The sequence below is a fragment of the Cuculus canorus genome, chromosome 1 (assembly GCF_017976375.1).
Source record: "Cuculus canorus isolate bCucCan1 chromosome 1, bCucCan1.pri, whole genome shotgun sequence".
In the NCBI taxonomy this organism is placed as follows: domain Eukaryota; kingdom Metazoa; phylum Chordata; class Aves; order Cuculiformes; family Cuculidae; genus Cuculus; species Cuculus canorus.
This window is the reverse complement of record NC_071401.1, coordinates 28231486-28254187: the sequence shown is the minus strand read 5'-3', so window position 1 is coordinate 28254187 and position 22702 is coordinate 28231486. Positions and strand designations below refer to the sequence as shown.

Genomic DNA, 22702 nt, shown 5'->3' with positions numbered 1-22702 from the left:
TGATATATTATGTACCAGGTAACAAGAAAGGAGGGCTCTTGTGAGCAGAGATGGCAAACCGCTCATTGTTCTTACTTTACAATTCTTCTAAACAAGCCAAGTATTGCACAGTGTGGTATATGTAGGGCAGACTTCAGTGGGATCAACATTGTTCTCTTTTTTCAGTGACTGCATGAACTAGCTGGGAGGAATAGGCAACTGAACCCAGGGCCAGTTGGTATAATGATTGTGCTTCTAATAAATTAAACAGCGTGATGGTATGTGTTCAGGCATGGGGATCTGGCTGCACTGTACCATATGGGTGTGGGTACCAGGCACTGTGCTTTCCATGAACCGATTTGCACCCCATCGAACAATCCCCAGACAGGGTTTGGGAGTCAGCTTGGACTGGGGACTCTTCCCAGTACACAGCCTGGATGCCGCTGCTGGTTTCTATGCCAGATGGCCTCGCAGCCAGACACTTGTCCCAGACCTGCGTCATGTATTAATCTAGGTGTTTCACATCTCCAGGGAACCCAGATCATGTGGCTGTGTCTGCTGAGGGGGAGGCAGATTGTCTATGGGAAATTGGTTCTGTGATTTTAAGTAGAAATAATTAAAAAAGAAACACAACAAAACCCCAAGCTAGACAGAGCCCTTAAAACTGGTCTGCCTGTAAATGTTTCTGCTGATTTGAGATCTGTAACGGTGAGTTTAAAAAGCCTGGGTGAGATACCAAAAATAATTTGAGATTCTTAAGACCAGCTTCAACCGGATGTCCAGGGAAGGGCAGGACTCATAGGGTTATGACACTGAATATAAGTGCACACACTGCCAAATTCCTGCGTGCAACATCGGCTAGTGACCTATGGAACTGCAGACAGGGCTGGAACCCAGCTGGAGCACTGAGGTGGCACTCATAGCTTCTGTGATCAAGTCCTCCAGTCAGACTCCTATGTTTGCTTGGAGCACCACTGGAGGCCCAAGTGTTGGACCTGTAATCTGTGTGAGTACATATCCTGATGTTACTTAACAGCCTTCAAGATAATTTGTCTCCACAAGCCTTTTTTCCAGGCTAAACAATCCCACTTTGCTCATCCGCTCCTCATAAGACTGGTGCTTCAGATCCTTCACCACCTTCATTGCCCTCCTTTGCACACCCTCCAATGCTTCAATGTCTTTTTTGTAGGCAGGGCCCCAAAACTGAACACAATATTTGAGGTGTGGCCTCTCCAGTGCTGAATACAGGGGGCTGATCACTTTCCTCGTCCTGCTGGCCATACCACTTCTGATACAAGCCAGGATGCTGTTGGCCTTCTTGGCCACCTCAGGACACTGCTGGCTCATACTCATCCAGCTGACTGCCAGGTCCTTTTCTGCCAGACAGCTTTTCAGCTATGCTTCCCCAGGCCTGTAGCATTGCATGGGGTTGTTGTAACACAAATGCAGGACCTGACACTGAGCCTTGTTGAACCCCATACAGTTGGCCTCAGCCCATCGATCCAGCCTGTCCAGGTCCCTCTGCAGCGCCTTCTTTCCCTCAAGCAGATCAACACTCTGGCCCAGCTTGGTGTCATCTGCAAAGTTACTGATCCCCTTGTCCTGATAGTTGATAAACATATTAAGCAAGACTGACCCAAACACTGAGCCCTGGAGAACACCACTTGTGACCAGCCACCAGCTGGATTTAGTTCCATTTACTGCAGCTCTTTGAGCCATCCAACCCCTTTTCGTATGTACCAGTCATATGTACCATGACTAACCTCGGATGTAAGGGTTTTACAACAGTCTTTATAACACATTTTTACAAAATCTTCTGTATCACAAGATTTCACTTTCTCTCTCTGGACGCAAACAGAAATTCTACTCAACCTCTATTGCATAAAATCTTGTGGAAATCCTACTGACCTGTCAGCCTCACCTCTGTGCCTGGGAAGATCATGGAACAGATCCTCCTAGAAGATAGGCACATAGAGGACAGGGAGGTGATTAATGGCAGTCAGCGTGGCTTCACCAGGGGCAAATCCTGTCTGACCAACTTAGTGGCTTTCTATGATGGGGTAACCACATCAGTGCATACGGGAAAACCAATGGATGTGATCTATCCAGACTTCTGTAAAGCCTTTGACACAGTCCCCCACAACATCCTTCTGTCTAAACTGGAGAGATATGGATTTGATAGGTGGACAGTATGGTGGTTAAGAAGCTGGTTGGATGGTTGTATTCAAAGAGTAGTGGTCAATGGCTCAAAGTCCAGATGGAGACTTGTGATGAGCGGTGTCCCTCAGGGGTCTGTACTGGGACCGGTGCTGGTCAATATCTTTATCAATTATATTGACAGCGAGATTGAGTGCACTCTCAGCAAGTTTGCAGATGACACCAAGGTGAGTGGTGCAGTTGCCACACCAGAAGGACAAGATGTCATCCAGAAGGACCTGGACAGGCTGGAGAAGTGGGCCTGTGAGAACCTCATGAGGTTCAACAAGGCCAAGTGTAAGGTCCTGCACCTGGGTCAGGGCAATCCCCATTTTCAGTATACGATGGGGAATGACGTGATTGAGAGCAGCACTGCAGAGAAGGACTTGGGGATGCTGGTTGATAAGAAGCTTGACATGAGCCAGCAATGTGTGCTCGCAGCCCAGAAGGCCAGCTGTGTCCTGGGCTGCATCAAAAGAAGCGTGGCCAGCAGGGCGAGGGAGGTGATTCTGCCCCTCTATTTCTCTCTTGTGAGACCTCATTTGGAATACTATGTCCAGGTCTGGAATCCTCAGTGCAAGAAGGATATGGAGCTATTGGAACAGGTCCAGATGAGGGTTACAAAGATGATCGGAGGGCTGGAGCACCTTCCCTATGAGGACAGGCTGAGAGAGTTGGGCTTGTTCAGCCTGGAGAAGAGAAGGCTCAGAGGAGATCTTATAGCGACGTTCCAGTACCTGAAAGGGGCCTACAGGAAAGCTGGAGAGGGGCTATTCATAAAGGCTTGTGGGATTAGGACCAGGGGGAATGGGTACAAACTGGAGAGGGGTAAATTTAGACTAGGCATTAGGAAGAATTTCTTCACTGTAAATTTAAATTATGAATATGGACTTCTCCCATCCTTCTGGTGACCCCATGCACAAAGACTTCTTGGTAGTGACTGGGAAGAGTGTCTTGGGGTTTTTGAAGGGTTTGTCTTCAGACCATTTCTTCCATCTGGATAGCTGTGTTATTACTAAAATACTGTGCTGTTTCAGTTTCCTTGTCCAAGTGTTGCCAAGCCAGCTGCTCACTGCCATTCTTGCTGCTCACCTTTTATCATCTGCACTGTATAACCTCTCCCCTACTGCTTATTCTTCCCGTTCATGTTCATCTCTAATAACTCCTCTCAACTCACACTGTCATTTCCTCACCTTCCTGTTTATTCATTCTTTTAGTAGCCCCTCGTTTGAAATTTTAAAAAAAGGGTCACTGCCTCCTTCTTTGGAGCATCCGCACATCCTTGCTAATGCTGAATGCTGTGAAATACCAGTATCCAGCAGCTGGCTAATATGAAATTAAAATGGGACAGCTTGGTTTGGGAGAAACTGACACCAGAAATCTGGTAAAAAACACCATGTGCATCTGTGATGTGAAGGATATTTGGTGTGTTTAGATGATTTTATCTGCCAGATGTTGCCTTCTGAAAACCTGAAGTACCCACTGTATCCTATGTTCCAGCAGCTCCTTTCCCACCAGCAACCTGTAGTGATTCCTAGTTTATTAATAGTTAATTTAACCTGCTAAATATTATTAAAATGCATTGAATTATTTCGAGAAATTGAGAGACAGTGAATGTGTGATGCCTGTCAGGCAATGGTGGGTGGGCTGGGATGCTACAAGCAGTGCAGAAATGGAAATCAAATGGGAACATTTTCTTTCCTGTGCAGTGAGGTGGAGGGAATGGCAATATATTCCTTTACTTCAGTGCTTCAAAACCATGATTGGCTTGGTGAGTAAGGGGACAACAACTGCTTGAGCAGGTATGTGGACTTTGTAGTTACTTGGGGGCGCACAAATGCTGAAGTCTTGCTACTGCCAAGGAGAGGTGACCTTGGCCGTCTGATTAATGGGTGTTTCTGAAAAGAGGAGGACTGGGATGTGGAGCGAGTATCTGCACCTTTCACACACACCCACACACACACCCACACACCCTGAAGCTTATGATTTTGCCAATAGCATGAGTATTTTTAAAAGGCCATGTCTAGCAGGACTTGTAAATCACTATCATCACTTGCTGAACCAGAGTGCTGGAGGCAAAACTGAGGAGAGAAATAGCGTGGTTGAGAGATGCATAAAAATGAAGGGTGCCAGAGAAGCAGACAGTGTGGGACAACAGGAAGAACTGATGGGAGTACAGAAAAATGTCTCTAGGCTTTTAAGTGCATGATTTGGAAGAAGACTACTGGACTGTCTTCTTTGTTTCCTATGCCTTAGGTAGAGGTTACTTGTTGACCACAGGGAAAGCTAGGACATAGATCCTCAGCATTCGGTGGCTTCTGATTAGCATATGCCTGCCATACCATGAGCTTTTGTCTCTTTCTACAGAAATAGTCTCCTTCTAAAAATTTGATCAGACAGAACTATTAAGTGCTCTGGCCAGAGGGGAAAAAAAAAAAAAAAAAACAAGTGGGAAAAGCAAAGACAAAGCTTGACCTTTCAGACTTATGGACTTCTGTGAGTGAAGCGAGTACATTAAAGGTACAACGCCGGGGGGAAAGATGCATTTGTGAAATGATCTAGTTGTTGCAATTCTAAGGGCCTTTGTTAGTTTGCGTTTATTTATACTGTACAGCACAGATGATGAAAATTTGTGTATTTCCAAAACAACCCGTTTATTCACTGTAGTGTTCAAAGTCCTATAACTGTTCTGGGTCTATCTTGTTAACTTGCTGTTACAGTTTATTGGTAGTATTTAGAGCAAGCTATTCAGCTGGTTTGTTTTAGGGTCCAGATCCTGCTTACAGGACAGCTCTGTCTAATCTCTGAATGGTAAACTCCCTCCTACCCCCAACTAGAATAAAAATTGATTATAAGAAATGTTATCTGCCACTGCGTAAATTATTAAAATACTGCCTTCCATGTGCACCTCCTCCTTCCAGACACACAGTAATTGGGAAATCTCTGAATTCAGTTATTCACTTACTCTGCTGCAGATTGATAAATTTTACATTTCTTGATAACTGCTCGTGAGTTGTGTATATCCCTCCAAAGCTCACTGTGTGTGTTTGATATGAAGACACAATTCACTTCTAGTAGACGTGAAATGTGAAAGAAACCAGACTGTCAGGTCATTCCACCTGGATGTTTTCAGCATGTCTCAAATACCAGAACAGGAGATAGGAAGGAGGCACTGCTTGACACAGCAGAACACGCATGGATTTTTGAAACCAAAAGAATGTGTTTTATTTTGTGGGAAGTGTATCTCATGGCTTGAGGTGACTGGTTACATCGTCTCAGCTTTTTTTCATAGTAGCTTATCTGTCTGGACAGAAAGCTGTTCCTCCCCTTACTGTCATCCACCTAAGAAAGAATCCTGTCTGATCTGTGAGTAGCCAATCCAGAATTACAAACTTGATTTAATTTTTGAAGCAGTGCTGAGCATGCAGAGCAAAAGAGTCATGAAGGACTCTCCCCTTATTTACTGCTTTACCCCATCTCAGCTCATCTTTTTGTTTGACAGATGCTGTGAGCTGATTTTGTGCTTTAACTAATAGCACAAGGATTACTCACCTGACAGTCTCTAGGCGTCTTTTACCTTGTATTACCATTTAAAATCTGTTGTCCTTTGCCAAGGTCAGTGATAGATCTAGTCTGCTTCACTCTGTTGTCACCCTCTGCTTTCAACAGCCCTCCAATAAAGACATCGCTTCAGACACTTTTCTGTGCACTGTCGATACTTGTGCTAGCTATTAGTCTTCTCCTGGAAGGCAACATCTCTAAATGAAGTGGTGTGGAACAAGCTTTGTTCATGTGCATGCAACTCCTCTGCTTGTAACTCAGGCCACTGTGAAAATATTACTTAAGTCAGAGATCGGTGATGTGTAGTTGTCTTGGTTAACACCAAATTACTGTTTCCTAAAAAGAAACCATATAAATCATCATCTTGTTGATAGTGGAATACCTCAAGTCTCTCGACATCTTTACTCTCCACATCTTTACTTTACTTTAACAAGAATTGCATGATTTGCTGATAGTGTAAAATGCTCGGCACTATCCTGACTGTGATGGAGATGGGATGGTACAGCGCTTACATACAGCATACCCTGTCTCTAATGGTGTGGCACAGTGGATGATGTGCTCTTCATATGGACTGTGCTGCTATTGTAGGCCAGCTCTGTGGTACATATTATACAATGGTTTGTATCTGTTGTAATCTCCATATCTGTCAGTTTTCTTTTATGTGAGTTTAGAATCCTTACCTGTCTGAATTTGGGCAGACTGGTGTGGGATGTTACCAAAAGGAAGGTCTCTGATAAGGCGTCCTGTCTTTATTCAGGATGGGGAAAGCTGCCCAGCCTTTTCCAGTGAACATGTACAGTTGCTATGTAGTTAAATCAGCAATGATGGTGTAAAGTCCTTGCTTTGAAAGTACTCTGCCTTGAGTCCCCGATTCCTGTGGATATAAAAACGTTAACCCTTTTATTGTGATCATTATGCCTAATAGTACGACCTAATAGCAACTTACTACTTTTTAATTTGAGGATGTTATCTTTAGGTTAGCTTTGAATAAGATTTAAATGTAAGGAGCTGCAAAACAAAGAATCAGATTTTTAGAGCTGATTTCATCTGAAGACCTCAATTCTGTTTCTTCCAAGATAAGATTTCCCTTGGCAATGGAAGCAATAAATGTCCAGAGGTCCTTTCCAACCCAAACCATTTTATGATTCTATGACTCTCTGGTTTAGTGGTGGACTTGGCAGTGTTAGGTTTATGTTTCGACTTGATGATCCTAAAGGTCTTTTCCAACCTAAACAATTCTGTGGTTCTGAATAACTGCTTATTGCATGGGGGTTGGACTAGATGACCTGCAAAGATGCCTTCCAATCCAAACTATTCTATTCTATAAAGTGTGATGGATACCGTTAAGGTTTTCCCTTGCGTGTGATTGCCTTTCCTGTTAGTCTCCTTTATAATTTTCTTTCCATTTCTCTTTGCCAGGAACATGTGGTTCTGGGATTGTCTCTAGGAGCTGTAGCTGGCGAACTCTCTGTCCCTCCCCTAATCAGTACAGTGTGGGCCAGTTGTCTGCCCCAAATTAGCAGATAAGCTGATTGGGTCTGGAAAGCAGTGAAGAACTGCAGGACAACATAGTACATGGATGGCAGTAAATCACAGAGAGAATCTAATTTTGATGAATATATATTTTTCTCCATCCATATTTTGTTGGTTTATGAATCATGCCAGTGTGAATGAAAAAAATGTACATCTTCTGCCAAATAAGGAAATGCTGTTAGGGTACGAATGGGAAGAAAATCAATAAAGAAAAGAGTGATAATGCTCTTATAATTCAGCAGGTTTGTCTGTGTCCAGATTACTGTGTTTAGTACAGGAGATGTCAGTTCAGACACAATATTGCCTCATTATAAGGACTGGAAGACAAGTGAGGAGAATAAGACACAAGAACAGCATTCCCAAGAGATTGGAAAGATTGATTTGCTTAAAGAGGAAGCATGTAAGAAATTATAGGAGTATACACAGCAACTAACCAGGGGGAAGGTAGTGATAACAGAAACTCTTCCAGTCATGTAGCGCAAGAGCAAGAGGATATTAATTTAAATTATCCGTTAACTAACTTAAAGGTGATAGAGTGAAATTAGCAGAGTATCAAGTTGAATGCTGAAGAATGAAAAAGCTCTAATGAGGCTATATAAAAGAAGTAGCTGGATGTGAAGAGACACTGTGTGTTTGAGATGTTTGGGTTGTTTTTTTTAAACCCTAAAGTTTGTGCTAGTCAGTCTTCCAATATAGTTTTGAAGACAGTTCCTATTAACTTGTGTTGATTTCTATCTCCCCACGCATTCCCAAGGGGAATGTAGAGGTAAAAAACTGTCACTGTCTTGCATGCCCTTGAAATGCCAGATCATCTCTAAATTAGAGAATCAAGAGATCTGGGCTTTGCTGGCATCTCACAAGGCTCTCCTCAGTATGTCTGATAAGAAGAAATCTGAGAACACCTGCTTTAAGGCTGCAGTGCTTTGCAGCTTAAGAGCAAACTTTGTAGGAATGTTTGTTTTGCATTGCTCTATGCTTTCTCCATCCCTTTTTTGTTTGCACTACAGCTGATGGGCTTGCTGGTTTCCTTCCTGGAGACCACCGTGACTCTTCAGCCAAAGTTATACTGCTGTGTCAGAGCAACAGAGTGGCTTCTTGCCTCCTCTAGCACAGCAAAGCAGGTGAGAACAGTGAAAATATCTCTGAGTCAGTCTACCCTGATAGGAAACGAGCAATGAGCAGAAAAGCTGAGGAAACATTTTGTCACCCATGAATCAGGTTCCATCGTAAACTGGAGGAACTGGAAATGGGATTCCTCTGCAGAAAGTCCTTGCTCATGGAGAGCATTTCTAGAGGCGTTTCAGTATGACGCAAAGCATGCAAATGTATTCCAAGTGATGTGTTTGCTGTCTCTGGGAAAACAGTGCCATAGTTGTTCATCAATATTCACAATACAAAAGCCTGTCTGTTCTAAGAGAGGGTGTTTCAATAAGCCTTCAGAATCATCTACAGCTGCATGTGACCAACTGGTTGTCCTATTTCTTGGCTAAGGAATTTACCTATACTGCATGTTTTTTAGGGTTAAAGTGAAACATCATGTCGAAACAGAAATAAATGTGTAAATTGAGAGGTAACAACTTCATGGGAACTGTGTGGATGTTACAACTTAACAGCTGCTTGCTTGGAAAAGTGTTCATTTGTATCAGGATATCATTGATGCTCTTCTCAAAATCTAAGAAACAGAGGTTTCCCCCTATAACTCTATATTGCATGAATTAAATGTTAGATGCTTTCTGATTGAACGTGATAAGTATACCATTGAAAATGGGTATCTCCAGCTCTCGCATCATAAATGCAAAAGCATAAATTTACTTTTTCCATATGTTGAGTAATTAATTCATTTTTGTGCAGTGAAGTATGCATAACTTAAAAATGATCACTGTTGTAATTGATAGCCCATAGCAACTTTGGAAAACAAAATATGTTGTGTTCTTCTGGACAGATGTACCTACCAGGCAGCTTGAACAGGGCTTTATCCTGCTTTCTGCATCCCTTTTTTGGTTGCACTAGAGCTGATGGGCTTGCTGCTTTTGCTGCTGCTGTGGTAGGATTTTGTTCTTTGCCTTTGCTATGTGTACAGTTTAGAAGGGAGCTGGAGGGTTGCTTTCTTGCAAATCATTGATCCACTAGATATTTTTAGCATGGTTCCACTGTATCACTTATTGCATAGCAATAGGCCTATATTTTAATCTAACGAGGATCTTTCTAATAACTTCCATTACTGAAACGTTTGAATGTGGTAAAGAGGTGAAAGTAATTGGATTGCAATAATTAAATCATCCAATGCGATTACCTTCAAAAGGTTGTGTGCTTATGCTTCCCAAATGCAAACTGGAATCGATTAGCATAAGGAGCACTGAAACTACATCTGTTCTGGAATGAGTTCATTTGGTGGGTGCAGGTGGAGGTGGTCTGTGGATAAGAGTGAAGAATTAATATAATTCTATTGCACCAAAGATCTATAAGCAAAACTGGTGCACAGGTCTCAATGAGGGAGCTAATTTTGAAACTTTGCTTAAAAAAGATCCTAATGTAATATAATACTTGTTGTTTAGTAATTGCCTGAGCTGTAGGTTGATGCTCACTGAGAGCTCCAGCCCTGCATTTACCTGCATTTGGAGATAAAATTAGCTTCCCTACAGTATTTGTGCTGGACTGTGGTGTAATCACTGCACTGCTTCATATGATACATGATGAGCAACGCTTTTGTGGAGCTGCTGACGAACTGAGGCAGCTCTGAACCTTGTCCTAGTAACCTCAAAGTAAAAATATTTCTCTGTGGTTTTGACTTGTGATTCACTTTTTTGGTCTGTCTTTACTTGCCTAAAGTATCTGCAGTGGGAACTGGTCAGAATCTGATTTTGGTCCAGTGCCTGAACAGCAGAGCATGTACTTCCAGGCATATGTGCTCAGGTAACTGGAAAAATCGCTGAACTGCAGTGCTTGTTCTCCAAAAAGCTGAAAAATGGGTGGAAACTGATTCACAGCTGAGTAGAAAAACTGTCACATTGCTATAGGGGTTTTTTGAGTCATAAAAATCCATTTCTCCTGAGGTGACCTCATATGAATCTTTGTTTTCGAGTCGCTTCCCACAAAATACCCCCAAAAACCTCTGTGTAAACTGAAACTGTGTTAAATAGTGATGTCTCTGTGTGTGAAAAATTCCAGCCTTTCAGTCAGTCTGCGTGCTTGCTTGGTGTACTGTTTTGTGCAATGTTTTTTCTGAAGATAGGTGGTAAATGTACAGTACTTTAAGTCTGCATTTTCTTCCCTTGTGTACCTATCCATTGAGCTTCTTTCCAAGACTTCCTGCTGTGTTCTTCCTAATCAGAAAGAAACTAGCAAAGTGCTCTGTAAGATCATTAACTTCTGAGCTTAGTTTGTACAACTCTTCAGTAGCTCATTTCCCTGTCTTTGCTGCATATATTGGCTCAAAATGAGATTATTTGTGATCAAAACAAGTAACATGCATTTTAAATTTTTGTAGGAGCCAGGGTCTTCCTGGGGTCCATGGCAAGAAACTATACTAGTCACTCTTGAGAATGGATGAGGCAAAATTCAGTGTCAGGGGAAGATTATGAAGAAGAACAAATAAGCCTGTTTAGATTTAATAAGGAGAATCACCAAAGGTAGGAAAAATCAGATTCAATGCTACAGGCTGATGATTAAAAAAGTCCATGAGTGAACCCCTTTGTGTGTTTACCCCTACCTGACTTTTTGCACCAGGCAATAGAGCTACTCGTGAGGTCCCTGTTCAGCATCAGATGGGTGTGTGCATAGTAAATTCTGCACCTAGTGTTATTTTGCAGCACAAGTAGAAGTGCAAGATCTGGACATGTATCAACCCCTGTCTGACATCTGCTGTGTAGATTATTACTATGGATGTTGCTGTAGTGGTGAACCTTAGCTAAAATGTTCTCTGCTAGCCTGGGCATGGATAAATTTGAAGCAGTGGGATTTTATATCTCAGGGAGGTGTTGGTAGTGCCCTTGAATCTTCAAGGACTCATCAGACTCCTTCCCCTGGTAGAGTTGGTGCCTATGCTATTTCTATCAAATCCAGCTGCATCCCTGCATTTTTTGGCATGCTCCCTGTGCTGTTCACATCTAGGACCTACTGTTCACAGGTGCATACACCTGTGATTTGTTTTGGCTTCCTTGCAGTGGTCATGTTTCTCTGGTGCTTCTGAACTTTGTGCCCAAGGGTTGCTGGACTGGTGGCAATAGCAGTTTTTGAATACAACGGTAGGATGTTGTATCCAAATTCTTCTTTAAGGAAGAATTTCTTCACCATGAGAGTGGTGAGACACTGGCACAGGTTGCCCAGGGAAGGTGTGGATGCCCCATCCATAGAGGTGTTCAAGGCCAGGTTGGATGGGGCCTTGGGCAGCCTGATCTAGTGGGATGTCCCTGCCCGTGGTAGGGGGGTTGGAACTAGGTGATCTTTAAGGTCCCTTCCAACCCTAACTATTCTGTGACTCTGAGACTCTGTGACTCTATGTCAAAGTTGCTGGTTGTGATTCTATGATTGTGTGTCAAAGTTGCTGGCTGTGATTCTATGATTCTATGTCAAAGTTGCTGGCTGTTGGGAGCTGACGCAGCTTCCTTTTGAAGCCAGATCTTACTACTCCCATGACTGTTGCAGGGCATGAGGCATAGCGAGTGAAGAGAGCAATGAAGATTGCTCAAAAGGCTTTTATTTTGTAGGAAGCCAATGCTTCAGTTACAGAACAAATTTACAGTGAAGGTATTGTATCTTCTAGAAATGCCCGTATGTAATCGCTGCAAAGAGGGAACCTCTCTCTAAAACAGCCTTGAAATAAAGCCTTTTCTTCAAAACTCTTTAGTCTTTTCCCCACACATTGTCCCCTGCGCCCAAACTGGGAATTCTTGTGTTTAATTTCAGAAACAAAACTTGCCCTTTTATTACATGAAGGAACCTAGAACATGTCTGCAGCTGTACGCTGTCTCGTAGTCTTCGAAGAGTCCAGTTAGTAAACTCTTGATTAGTTTGATTTAAATTGCATGTTCATTTAGCAAAACCAGTTAAAACCAGGTAGAACATGTAACGTGCCCCAAAATCATAGGGTTTGTGCAGAACCCTCCATCAGAGCTGTGGGATAGGCTTCATTGAGACCAGCGTGGTTGAGCCTGAAAGACAGTCGTACCTCTCCCTGGGTCTTCAGAGTTGGGATTTTTTTTTTTTTGAGGGAGGAATTGTTGGGATTTTGCAATGGGGTGGGTTTTTTTGATGAGGGGCGGGGCATAGGACATGGGCTTGTTAGATGAACTCTTCTTGGTGCTTTGAGATTTTAGCACTCTTCTATTAAATTTCTTTGTTTTTCCTGAAGCACAAAGTGGCTCAGAAATCACTTCTGGTTTTGACTTTTGATTTAATTTCTTTTCTTTCAAAACTTGTCAGAGAAACTAAGATCCCTGTCATGGGTTCCAGCACAATGATGTTTGTTCATGATCTTTCACTAAATGTGAAAGATCTTTTATTCTTTCAGAAAATGCCAGTAGCAACTCATGTCACTAATTGGTGGGATCCAGAATCTCTTCACTTCTCTTGCCCACAAAAGGCACTGGGGAGGTTGGAGAGTTTATAGTAAGGTAGTAGCTTTAATGCACTTGTGAAATATTTTCCCTTGTCCCACTTTAATGACAGTGTCTCTCTGTTAAAGACAGTAAGACTTACAGTGCTGTACTTGGATTTTAAATAAACTATTGTCATGTTCATTTAATGACAGCAAATAAAGCTTTTGCTGTTTCCAATGCTGATATTTAGTTTCCAGAGACACATGGCTTTTGAATGCTTCTTAATTGTCTTTATTGGATATTTAGGAATAGGTGGAGTTTTTAATTTTTTTGTTTCAACACTAAGGAAGATTTCAGTATATTCATGGTAAGAATATGTGCTAATACTCTGTTAGGTATGAAGAAAACCTCATGGACTGCACTAACCCTGTATACAGTATTATCTTAGTGCCTTTTCCTTTCTTCTGCCAATTAAATTGCAAGATGATAATTTTAAAGAATGTTCCAGAGGAGTTCCATGTCTTCTTTTTCGTATTTTGAAACTGTCCTGTAACTGTGTTAAATCAGTTGCATGATTAGAACAGCTGACAGAATGTCGTCTTCATTTTTAACTAACGTAATGTCATTTGCACTGGCTACCTACCTCGCTTTTTTATAAGGAGCGGTAACATGCACAAGGCAGGTGTTGATCCGTGGATGAACCTGATACAACTTTAGAAAGTGACAGATAAAAAATCCTGTACCAGGCACTCATTACAAATATGAAAAAAAACCTAATTTCCCACCTTGTACTTTATTTGATGCTTTGATGCTATTCCCACAGTATATGGTTTAAAGTATAAATAATAATGAAAATTACATTAAAATGCAATTTAAAAGTTTCCTGAAGCCCAGGAATACCTACAAAATATTACAGTAAATTGTATGTGTTAAGGGTTACCTCTGCTTTGTTATACATGTGGTGTATGCCTGGGGCGTGAAGGTGATAGTGCATTACAAAAGTTCATCTCAGTGAAGAGAAATGATTAAAAAGGCAGGAGTGAGGAAGGAAAGCATTTGCAAACAGGACAGGAAGGATCTGATATGGGTAACTGATATAACAGATTTCTTTACTCACACTGAACTGTGGAGAAATAGAGTGGAATAGGAATAACTTGTTTCTCAAGGTGATGGTGATGTTTGATCTTCTTACAACAGAGTTCACGGTATTACAAAATGCAAACGTCTTGGGACAGCATTAGACACGTCTAATATGTCTGTATGATATGTAACACCAGTCTTTTCCCTTAATTTTATGCAAGGCACAAAAGAGAAAAGACAAGAACTCTGCCTTTGAGTCAGCTGCAGAGACTCAACTCTGCAGAGACTCAACTCTGCAGCTCCAAGCAATGCCCAGTTTTCCAGCGATGAGATTACAAGAAGTTGAAACCAGAGTAGGGACTGAGCAGGTAATCTTGCATGCTGCCCAGCAGCACTGTGCGGACCTTCATGGAGCACACTGCAACCTAAAGGCACAAACTAGGATTTGCATGAATAAAATGTCTTTGTCAGAAAGAAGATACCATGGCATGTACCAGTGAGAAATGACAGAAGGATTTGGCCCTATAGCTATAGATGATGTGATAGTGTTGTTATCTGTTGAAAATGTATTGATGGTTTTGCTTCAGATGTGCTGAAGAGCTGCTGACATGTTCATTGTAAAAAAGGCCATTAGACTTCAGAGGTAATTATACTGAATTTTGTATGATTTAAGTAATTTGTTAGACCTTTCTAACCATGGGACTTGCTGACCCAGTGAAATACCAGTTTTTAGAGCTACATGCTGTATCAAAGTGTATGCCTGAGACATTTCTAAAATGGTGCAGCTTGTGTTGTGCCCAGATCTGTGGGTCTCTGAATTGTTTGCTGAAAATGAGTTTGGATGCAGAGCAGGATGAGCAGAAGTCTGGTTTTGGATATATGCAATCTAGGAACAAATAGTTGAAGTTTTCAGGGTAGGTGACTGGTTCCTCAATTGCTTTATTATATTGTATGGTGTCTCTGTTCAGACTCGATTTATGTATGTAATGTCTTACTATGATATGATGTAATGTGATGTGATATCTCTAAACTTCTCCTGGCTACAAAGAGCTGAAATCTGCTTTTCCACGAAAATGAGATAACAGTAGGAATAACCATGTAGTCTTCTCCATAAGCAGTATTTCCACGTTTCATGAACTGGAAAGAGCCATTCCTGTTTGATTTTTTTTTCCTTAATAATAGCTAGTGCAAGTTATAGATTTATTACAGGAAAAGAAAGGGCTTATGCTTAACATTAATTTTTTGATCCTTCTTGTACTTACTATTCCATACTAACTTTAGTGGAAAAACTAAATAGAAGTACGTGACAGGTTAAAATCTATTGTACTACTCTAACATGGTGCAGTATTGGGTAACTAAATTTTCTATAGAAAGTTAATACATTTGGTGTAAATTAGTTATGCATGGAATACAGTATTATATGAACCTTTTACTAGTTCAAATGCAAGATGATAAGGATTTGAGGAACAGTAAGGCAGGTGACAGTACTGATTGCCTGCTGCTTTAATTGGTGACACTGCTACTAGGTGTCTTAAATTAAATTAGCTGATGAACTAAAGTTAAGAGCAAGTTTAAATTGGAAAGAGGCTTCAGAGTTTGGACCAAACTGAGTGAATGACACTGAAGACTGAAATTATAAATATTTAATGACCTAGATGGTACATCAGTCCAGGTCTTATGCTCAGGAAACAAGCATCTCAAGTGCATGAAGGACATGGACTGAGTGATAGGTAGCTGCCAGTATGATATGATTATGAGAAGGCAAAAGTAATCCTGAGATACATTGAGCAGGTCTTTTAGTAGTGTCTGTGGAGAGGCCTGGAGCACTGTGTGGTTCTAGGTGCCACTATTTAAGGATGGCACCTCCAAACTGATGGGGCAGAGGAGAACTGCCTGTCACCTTGATCATTGTCTTCAAAGACTAATAACCGTTTTGGCTTCTTCAGCCTGATGTTCAGTGGGCATCTGGTAGCACCGGGGAGAGGTTCCAAAGCTGAAGAGCTCATTGTTGTCACAAATGGACATAAGCTGAAAAGCTCAGAATGTTATTCCTTTTCTTAGAGGTTTTCCTGAAGCAGAGCAACGAAACAACAGGCAACAGATAGATCAAGGCCTACTCTGAGGAGGGGAAGGCTTCTGCAGAGGACTGGATGGGCTGATACAGGTGTGCTTTCCTGGGCTACCTAGGGTGTCCTGAATCCTCATCTGAGGTGTTGAATGGCCAGTGGTGTTCCAGTCCTTGGGAAAAGTAAAGAACAAAAAACAGTAGCAGTTTCCAAATACTGTTGTGGTATATTCAGCTGAGATGCTAGGTACTACATAGAACCAAGGAATGAGCTACTCTCATCACCTTACAGAGGTTAATCCAACATTGATGTGTAAATCTGCTGTAGGGGTTTGCAGGTTTATTTTCCCTCTCGGCAAAACGATCTAATTTTGAAGGTCTGGTGCATACATTCTCACCATTTTGTTTTCATTCATGGTTACTTTTTCATTCTTCCTCACATGTGTTGTGTTTTTTTCTTTTGCAGGACAGTTCGTGTCTGGCTGAAGAGAGACAGTGGGCAGTACTGGCCCAGTATTTACCATTCAATGCCATGTAAGTATAAGATGATGTTTGTTATCTGCTATGTGTTTGCAAAATGCCTTTTCTGGTTTTGATGAAGCTTCATGTTATGACCATTTGCAAGCTTGTGTAGCTTATTAAATATTGTTCTTGCACGGTCCTGTTGATTTCTGTTAAGCTTTACCAAGTTGCATGCTAATGCTTCTGAGAGACATCATGGATTACAGCAGTGAAAGGGTACAGATATGCTAGCGAGGGATGAGCATTTAGTGTAAACATAAATTAAAAATATATTAAAAAAAAATATGGGAGCTCAATGCGTAGTCTTGCATTCTGACACTAATGTAGTCCCTAAAGCTTTGTGAGTCTCCACTATAAATTATTCGGTCCTTCTTACTGCATGTGCACAGTCCATTAGTGTGCAATAGTAAATGATTTTATTTAATAAGAGCTTAAAATCCTGCTGCAGCTAATATGATAGAAGGGATACTAGACAGGGAAGGCAGCTCTTCCAGTGAAGAAGCAGAATCATTTTATCCCTGCAATTAAGTGTGGAAAACCCAGTCTCCCTGATGGATCCGTCCGGTATGATCTGCTGTATGTCTCCTCTCCCAATGAGAGCATTTGTGCTTTGAAAGAAACTGCAGATCAATGTCCATTTTTCTGAACAGTTGAAGAAATCACAGCCCTGGCTGTTAGTCATAACCCTTGTGGTTGGATACAGGAGTACAACTCCACAGGTCACCAGCATCAGGGGTATGCTGATACTCCTCAGTCGGCTTCAGGTATGCTGCATTAGTCAGTCTTTGGAAAGCTTATGAAGCCGTCTTTATATCCACTGATTAGGGGGCGTTTATCAAGTTCCATTGAGGTATTCTTATTGTCTGGATTAAGAATTATTTTAATCTCAGATAGCTAAATTTGGAAGAGACATCTGTCTCTATGATACATACAATATTTAATAGGTATAAGTTTTACTATAGCAACATCAGCTTGCGACCATAGAGTGGCCATAATGTTTGACTCCTTGCTCTAAGAAAGCATTCATTTGATAGAGAGGAGGATCACTCTTCTTCCTGTGGTGAGGGGCTAGCTCATAAGAATATGTCAAGCCTCAACAGTACTTTCTGCTCAAGATTTTACACAAAAAGGTATTGGAAACCAGCTAATATGTGGCCGCCTGTGGAACTCTGTCACAATCACTAGCAGTGACCTGTGTTCCATTGATGTGTCCTGAGAGTTTTGCTTTCCCCAGCTGTTATGAAATGGCTATTTTAGCAATTTGACAATAATACTTCTCTTTTTACATGTGATGCTTTTGCATACATTTGCATTTTAAAATGTTGTTAGGTATTCCTCTGGTCTTAGCAAGGCTAGTTAATTGCCAGTAATAACAGCTTCACTGGAAATTATAGAGTAGATCCATATCCACTCAAAGGGGACTGTTTTAATGCTCATTCATGAATTTGAACACCTGACACTAGTTCATTTAGAAGGCTGGTAAGCTTTTGAGCCATGAGATATTAAAATTATGCTGTGTTATTCACCAATTTCAAGAATGATCAGGTATAGTTAATGCCTGGAGCAATGCCAATTACATTGTTATCAGCCATGACTTTAAGCTTGGAAACAGTAGGAAGGGCTCTGAGTCAACTTCTGCACAAGACTGCACTTGGCTGGAAATGATCATTTTGTCTGTTTCTGCATGAATCACCTTTTTGGTGGTTCTCTGCTTTAGATTCATACTGGGTTTTGTTGTTTAGAGAATGATGACTGCTCAGAGGTTCTCTGTAAAAATGTAGTAGGCATAATGGTGCCTTTGTGCTACTTAGCAAGCTGTGAGTGCTGGTTCCACCTACAGATACTCCATTAGCATGACTCGTGACTTTGGTTATGGTGGTGCATGACCTACACCATCTTATGATTTGATATCAGGTAGCATTAATAATTGAGTCAGCCATGTTTTTTGGTCAAGCTCTGTACCCAAGTAGACCATCTCTGCATTGTGAAAGTGAAACCAATTAAATACCTGGAAAAAACGATCAAGATTGTAGAATCCTTTTGAGTAGGGACATTAGCTTCTGTTTAAAAGTGGAATTTCCCCAACTACAAAGTTTAATGCCCTGCCTATGGATGTTTCTGTGGTTGGAAAATTCTGGACAACTTTTTGGCCACATTAGAATCATAGAATCGTTTGGGTTGGAAGGGACCTTAAAGCTCATCCAGTTCCAACCCCTCTGCCATGGGCAGGGACATGTCCCACCAGATCAAGCTGCCCAAGGCCCAATCCAACCTGGCCTTGAACACCTCCAGGGATGGAGCATCCACAGCTTCCCTGGGCAACCTGTGCCAGTGCCTCACCACTCTCATAGCAAAGAAGGTCCTCCTTATGTGTAGTCTAAATCTGCCCCTCTCTAGTTTATAACCATTGCCCCTAGTCCTATCACTACAAGCCTTTGTAAACAGTGCCTCCCCAGCTTTCTTGTAGGCCCCCTTCAGGTACTGGGAGGTTGCTATAAGATCTCCTTGGAGTCTTCTCTTCTCTGGGCTGAAAAACCCCAACTCTCTCAGGCTGTCCTCATGTGGGAGGTGCTGCAGCCCTTTGGTCATCTTTGTAGCCCTCATCTGGACCTGTTCCAACAGCTCCGTGTCCTTCTTATGTTGAGGATTCTGGAACTGGGCACAGTATTCCAGATGAGGTCTCACAAGAGAGGAATAGAGGGGCAGAATCACCTCCCTCGACCTGCTGGCCACGCTTCTTTTGATGCAGCCCAGTGGGCTGTAAGTGCACATTGCCGGCTCATGTCTAGCTTCTCATCAACCAGCACCCCCAAGTCCTTCTCTGCAGGGCTGGTCTCAATCACATCATCCCCCATCATGTGCTGCAATTGGGGATTGCCCTGACCCAGGTGTAGGACCTTGCACTTGGCTTTTTTGAACCTCATGAGGTTCACACAGACCCACTTCTCCAGCCTGTCCAGGTCCCTCTGGATGACATCCTGTCCTTCTGGTGTGGCAACTGCACCACTCAGCTTGGTGTCATGTGCCAACTTGCTGAGGGTGCACTCGATCTCACTGTCTATATCGTTGATGAAGATATTAAACAGCACTGGTCCCAGTACGGACCCCTGAAGGGCACCACTTATCACAGATCTTCATCTGGACTTTGAGCCATTGTCCATTGCTCTCTGAATATGACCTTCCAACCAGTTTCTTAACCACTGAACAGTCCACCCGTCAAATCTCTATCTCTCCAAATTAGAGAGAAAGATGTTGTGGGAGTATGTGTCCAAGGCTTTGCAGGAGCCCAGATAGATCACATCCATTGGTTTTCCCGTGTGCACTGATGTCGTTACCCCATCGTAGAAAGCCACTAAGTTGATTGTACAGGACTTGCTCCTGGTGAAGCCATGCTGGTTGCTGTTGATCACCTCCCTGTCCTCCACGTGCTTTAGCATATCTTCTAGGAGGATCTGTTCCATCATCGTCCCAGGCACAGAGGTGAGGCTGACGGGTTGGTAGCTCTCAGGGTTGTCTTTTCTACCCTTTTTAAAAATGGGCACAATGTTACCCTTCTTAGTGGACCCTTTATTACCTATAAGGTGTTTTGGAGAAGTTTCCTCCCTTATACCTACTACCTCACAAGCCTTCACTCATCTCCACAGGATTTCCAGCTGCACCACAGCATCCCCAGCATGCCCCTGGACAGCAGGTCGAGGGCCCGCTCCAGCACCCATCCCTCCAACCATTGTCTGTCCTCTCACTGCTTGTCACAGGCTAGCCTGATATTATCCTCCTCCCCCTTCATGCCTAGTTTAGAGCCCTGTCTATGAGCCCTGTGAGCTACTGGGCAAAGACCCTCCTCCGCCTTTGAGAAAGGTGGCTCCTGTCTCATACTTGTAGTTCTGGTGCAGGGTAGGCTATCCCATTGTCGAAAACCCCAAATTTGTTGTGGTGACACCAGCCACAGAGACATGTATTAATACACTGGACCTTTCTGAGCCTTACAATGTCACCACCCATTACTGGAAGGAGGGAATTAAAAATCACTTGGGCCTCAGATTCCCTCGCTAACCATCCCAAGGCCCTAAAATCTCTCTTAATCTCCCTTGGGCTATGTACTTCTTCCCAGGCTCGGAAGTTTCCTGGCAATATCCCTTACCTGGGCACCTGGGAGGCAGCAGACTTCTCTGCAGCTAGAGTCTGCTCGAAATATTGGACCCTACATTCTTCATCATCTCCTCTAGCCCATGAGAAAGAAAGAGCTTTGAGCGTTGTACAAACTATTGTATCATCAGGAATGCAAACTAGGTAAGCTGGAAACCTGGCTAATGTGGCTCCTTCACACCAGTGTTATCTCAACAACTGTGTTAACAACAGACCTCTGGTGAGCATGTTAACTCTCCTCATGCTTAAATGTGTACCCTTGGTTATGCATGCGTAACATAGATTACAGATGTATAACTGTGATTAGGTGTGTGACTTGGGCAGTTTCTGTACAGGAGAGAAAAAAACAACTTAGTATACACAAATTCATGAAAGGGAAAGGAATTGTAGTTAAGAGAAGTAAGCTTTGTCCCACCCCCACCTCCCCCAAAAAGCCTCCCAAGAAGACCCAAACTCTACCAAACAAAAACCTCTCACAGATGTTGAACAGAGCAAAGGGTTTATTGTAGTGAGGAACAGTGGAGTATCCAGTCTTTGGGGCAGATAATACACTGTCTGTCTTACAATGATTTTCATAGCTACATTTTGCTTTGAACAGGAGGGTAAAAACTGCAAAGCAAAACATGTTCCTTTTGGTCTTAAACTGTGCTGCTTTTAAGCACTTCAAAGGGAGGTCCCTGAAACTCCAGGTACCATTTGTATTTCTCTTCCACTTCTGTCAGCCTTTAACAGAAGTGACACTCTGAGAGCGTGAAGTATGAAATTGGGCTTTTCCTCCATGGTTCGTTTTCCGAAGGCTGAAATCAGTGTGTATTTGTCCTGTATTTAACGTAAAGACTACAGCTAAACTTCTGCATCAGGAATATCCTGCCTGTCCTCTGTAGTAGTTCAGATCAATCTTTTGCCAGTCTGAAATCCAAATCATAGCTAGGTACAGAATTAGAGGGCTTTCAGATTGCTGTTATTTTTTCTGGCTGTTAATTTAAAAGGATCTTGAACACTTCAGAAGCTTAAAGTTTGGTGGTTTTTGTTTTCTTTTTTTCTTTTTCTTCCCCTCCTCTTAATGAGCCTAAATGCTTGAGTATCTGAATGTCATCTTATTTTCATTAAAGTGTAGTCTTCTGCAGTCTTGTTACAGCTGGCATCACTTTAACTACATTAGTGTTGCTAGTGTGGGCATAATTTTAGTGCTGACATGATTTTTTTCCAAGAGCACGTGTTACTGAAGAGTACCCATAGGAAAATTATAGCAGAATAAGTATTTTTACACTGCTATGACTGCATACACACAGGTCTGGAATTTAGAAGTGACTGTTTTGTAATCAGCCCGTATCAAGCAGTTGCTTGCACCTTTTGTGTCTGAAGTGTTTCAGGCTATTTGGGGAAAGCATACTTCAAATAGCTAATTTACCTGAGACTTTCTCTGCAAGTTTCTAGTAGCTCTCAATGCATGCACAGTGTCTAGCATTTGAAAGCTGGTATGCTGAATATGCCCATTCTGGCATTATGTGCCTTTAAAAAAGATCTCATGTTTATATTGCTTAGAATTGCCTTCTTTCTGTCTGTTTTCTCTATAACTGTCTCAATTTGCTAAAACCATAGAAGCAACGTAATAGTAATGCACCACCATCCAAAGGCAGGATTTGAGTTTGCATCTTCTGAGGGAAAGCTATAGGAATGAGCCATTCTATTACTGTTAGTCGCCCTAATTTGTTTCCCTTCTGGGAGTTTCCTTGAACTGAAGTATTTTCTTTGATTTAATTCAGCCAACCTTTCCAAAAAAGAACTAAATAAGACATCTGCCTGGATGTTGATCTGGCAGGCTTTTCTGCTTGTGGTTGGTTGTCTTTTAGGAAGTGTTTCAAGGGGAATTCAATACTGAAAGTTAACAAATTGTGTTAAATACTCAACATAGACTAGTTGTTCACCCTGGAGAAGAGAAAGCTTTGGGAAGACCTTACAGCAGCCTTCCAGTACCTAAAGGGGCTACAGGAAAGCTGGAGAGGGACTTTTTATAAGGGCGTGTAGCTATGGGCAAGTGGTAATGGATTTAAACTGAAAGAGGGTAGATGTAGATTAGATA

The 22702-nt window shown here is 42.1% G+C and overlaps 1 protein-coding gene across 2 annotated transcripts in view; it reads left to right on the top strand.

The window, feature by feature from the left end:
• The window catches only part of WDFY2 (WD repeat and FYVE domain containing 2), a 64436-nt gene that overhangs the window by 14514 nt on the left and 27220 nt on the right, over window positions 1-22702 (top strand). Inside the window, exons 1-2 of one of the 2 annotated variants that reach the window (XM_054054379.1) lie at window positions 16033-16050; window positions 16418-16485. In XM_054054379.1, the coding sequence (XP_053910354.1) occupies window positions 16479-16485 (7 nt within the window). In that variant the 5' untranslated portion in view covers window positions 16033-16050; window positions 16418-16478. Of the gene's footprint in view, window positions 1-16032; window positions 16051-16417; window positions 16486-22702 lie in introns of those variants that run through there. The other variant, XM_009568712.2, reaches the window with a different exon arrangement.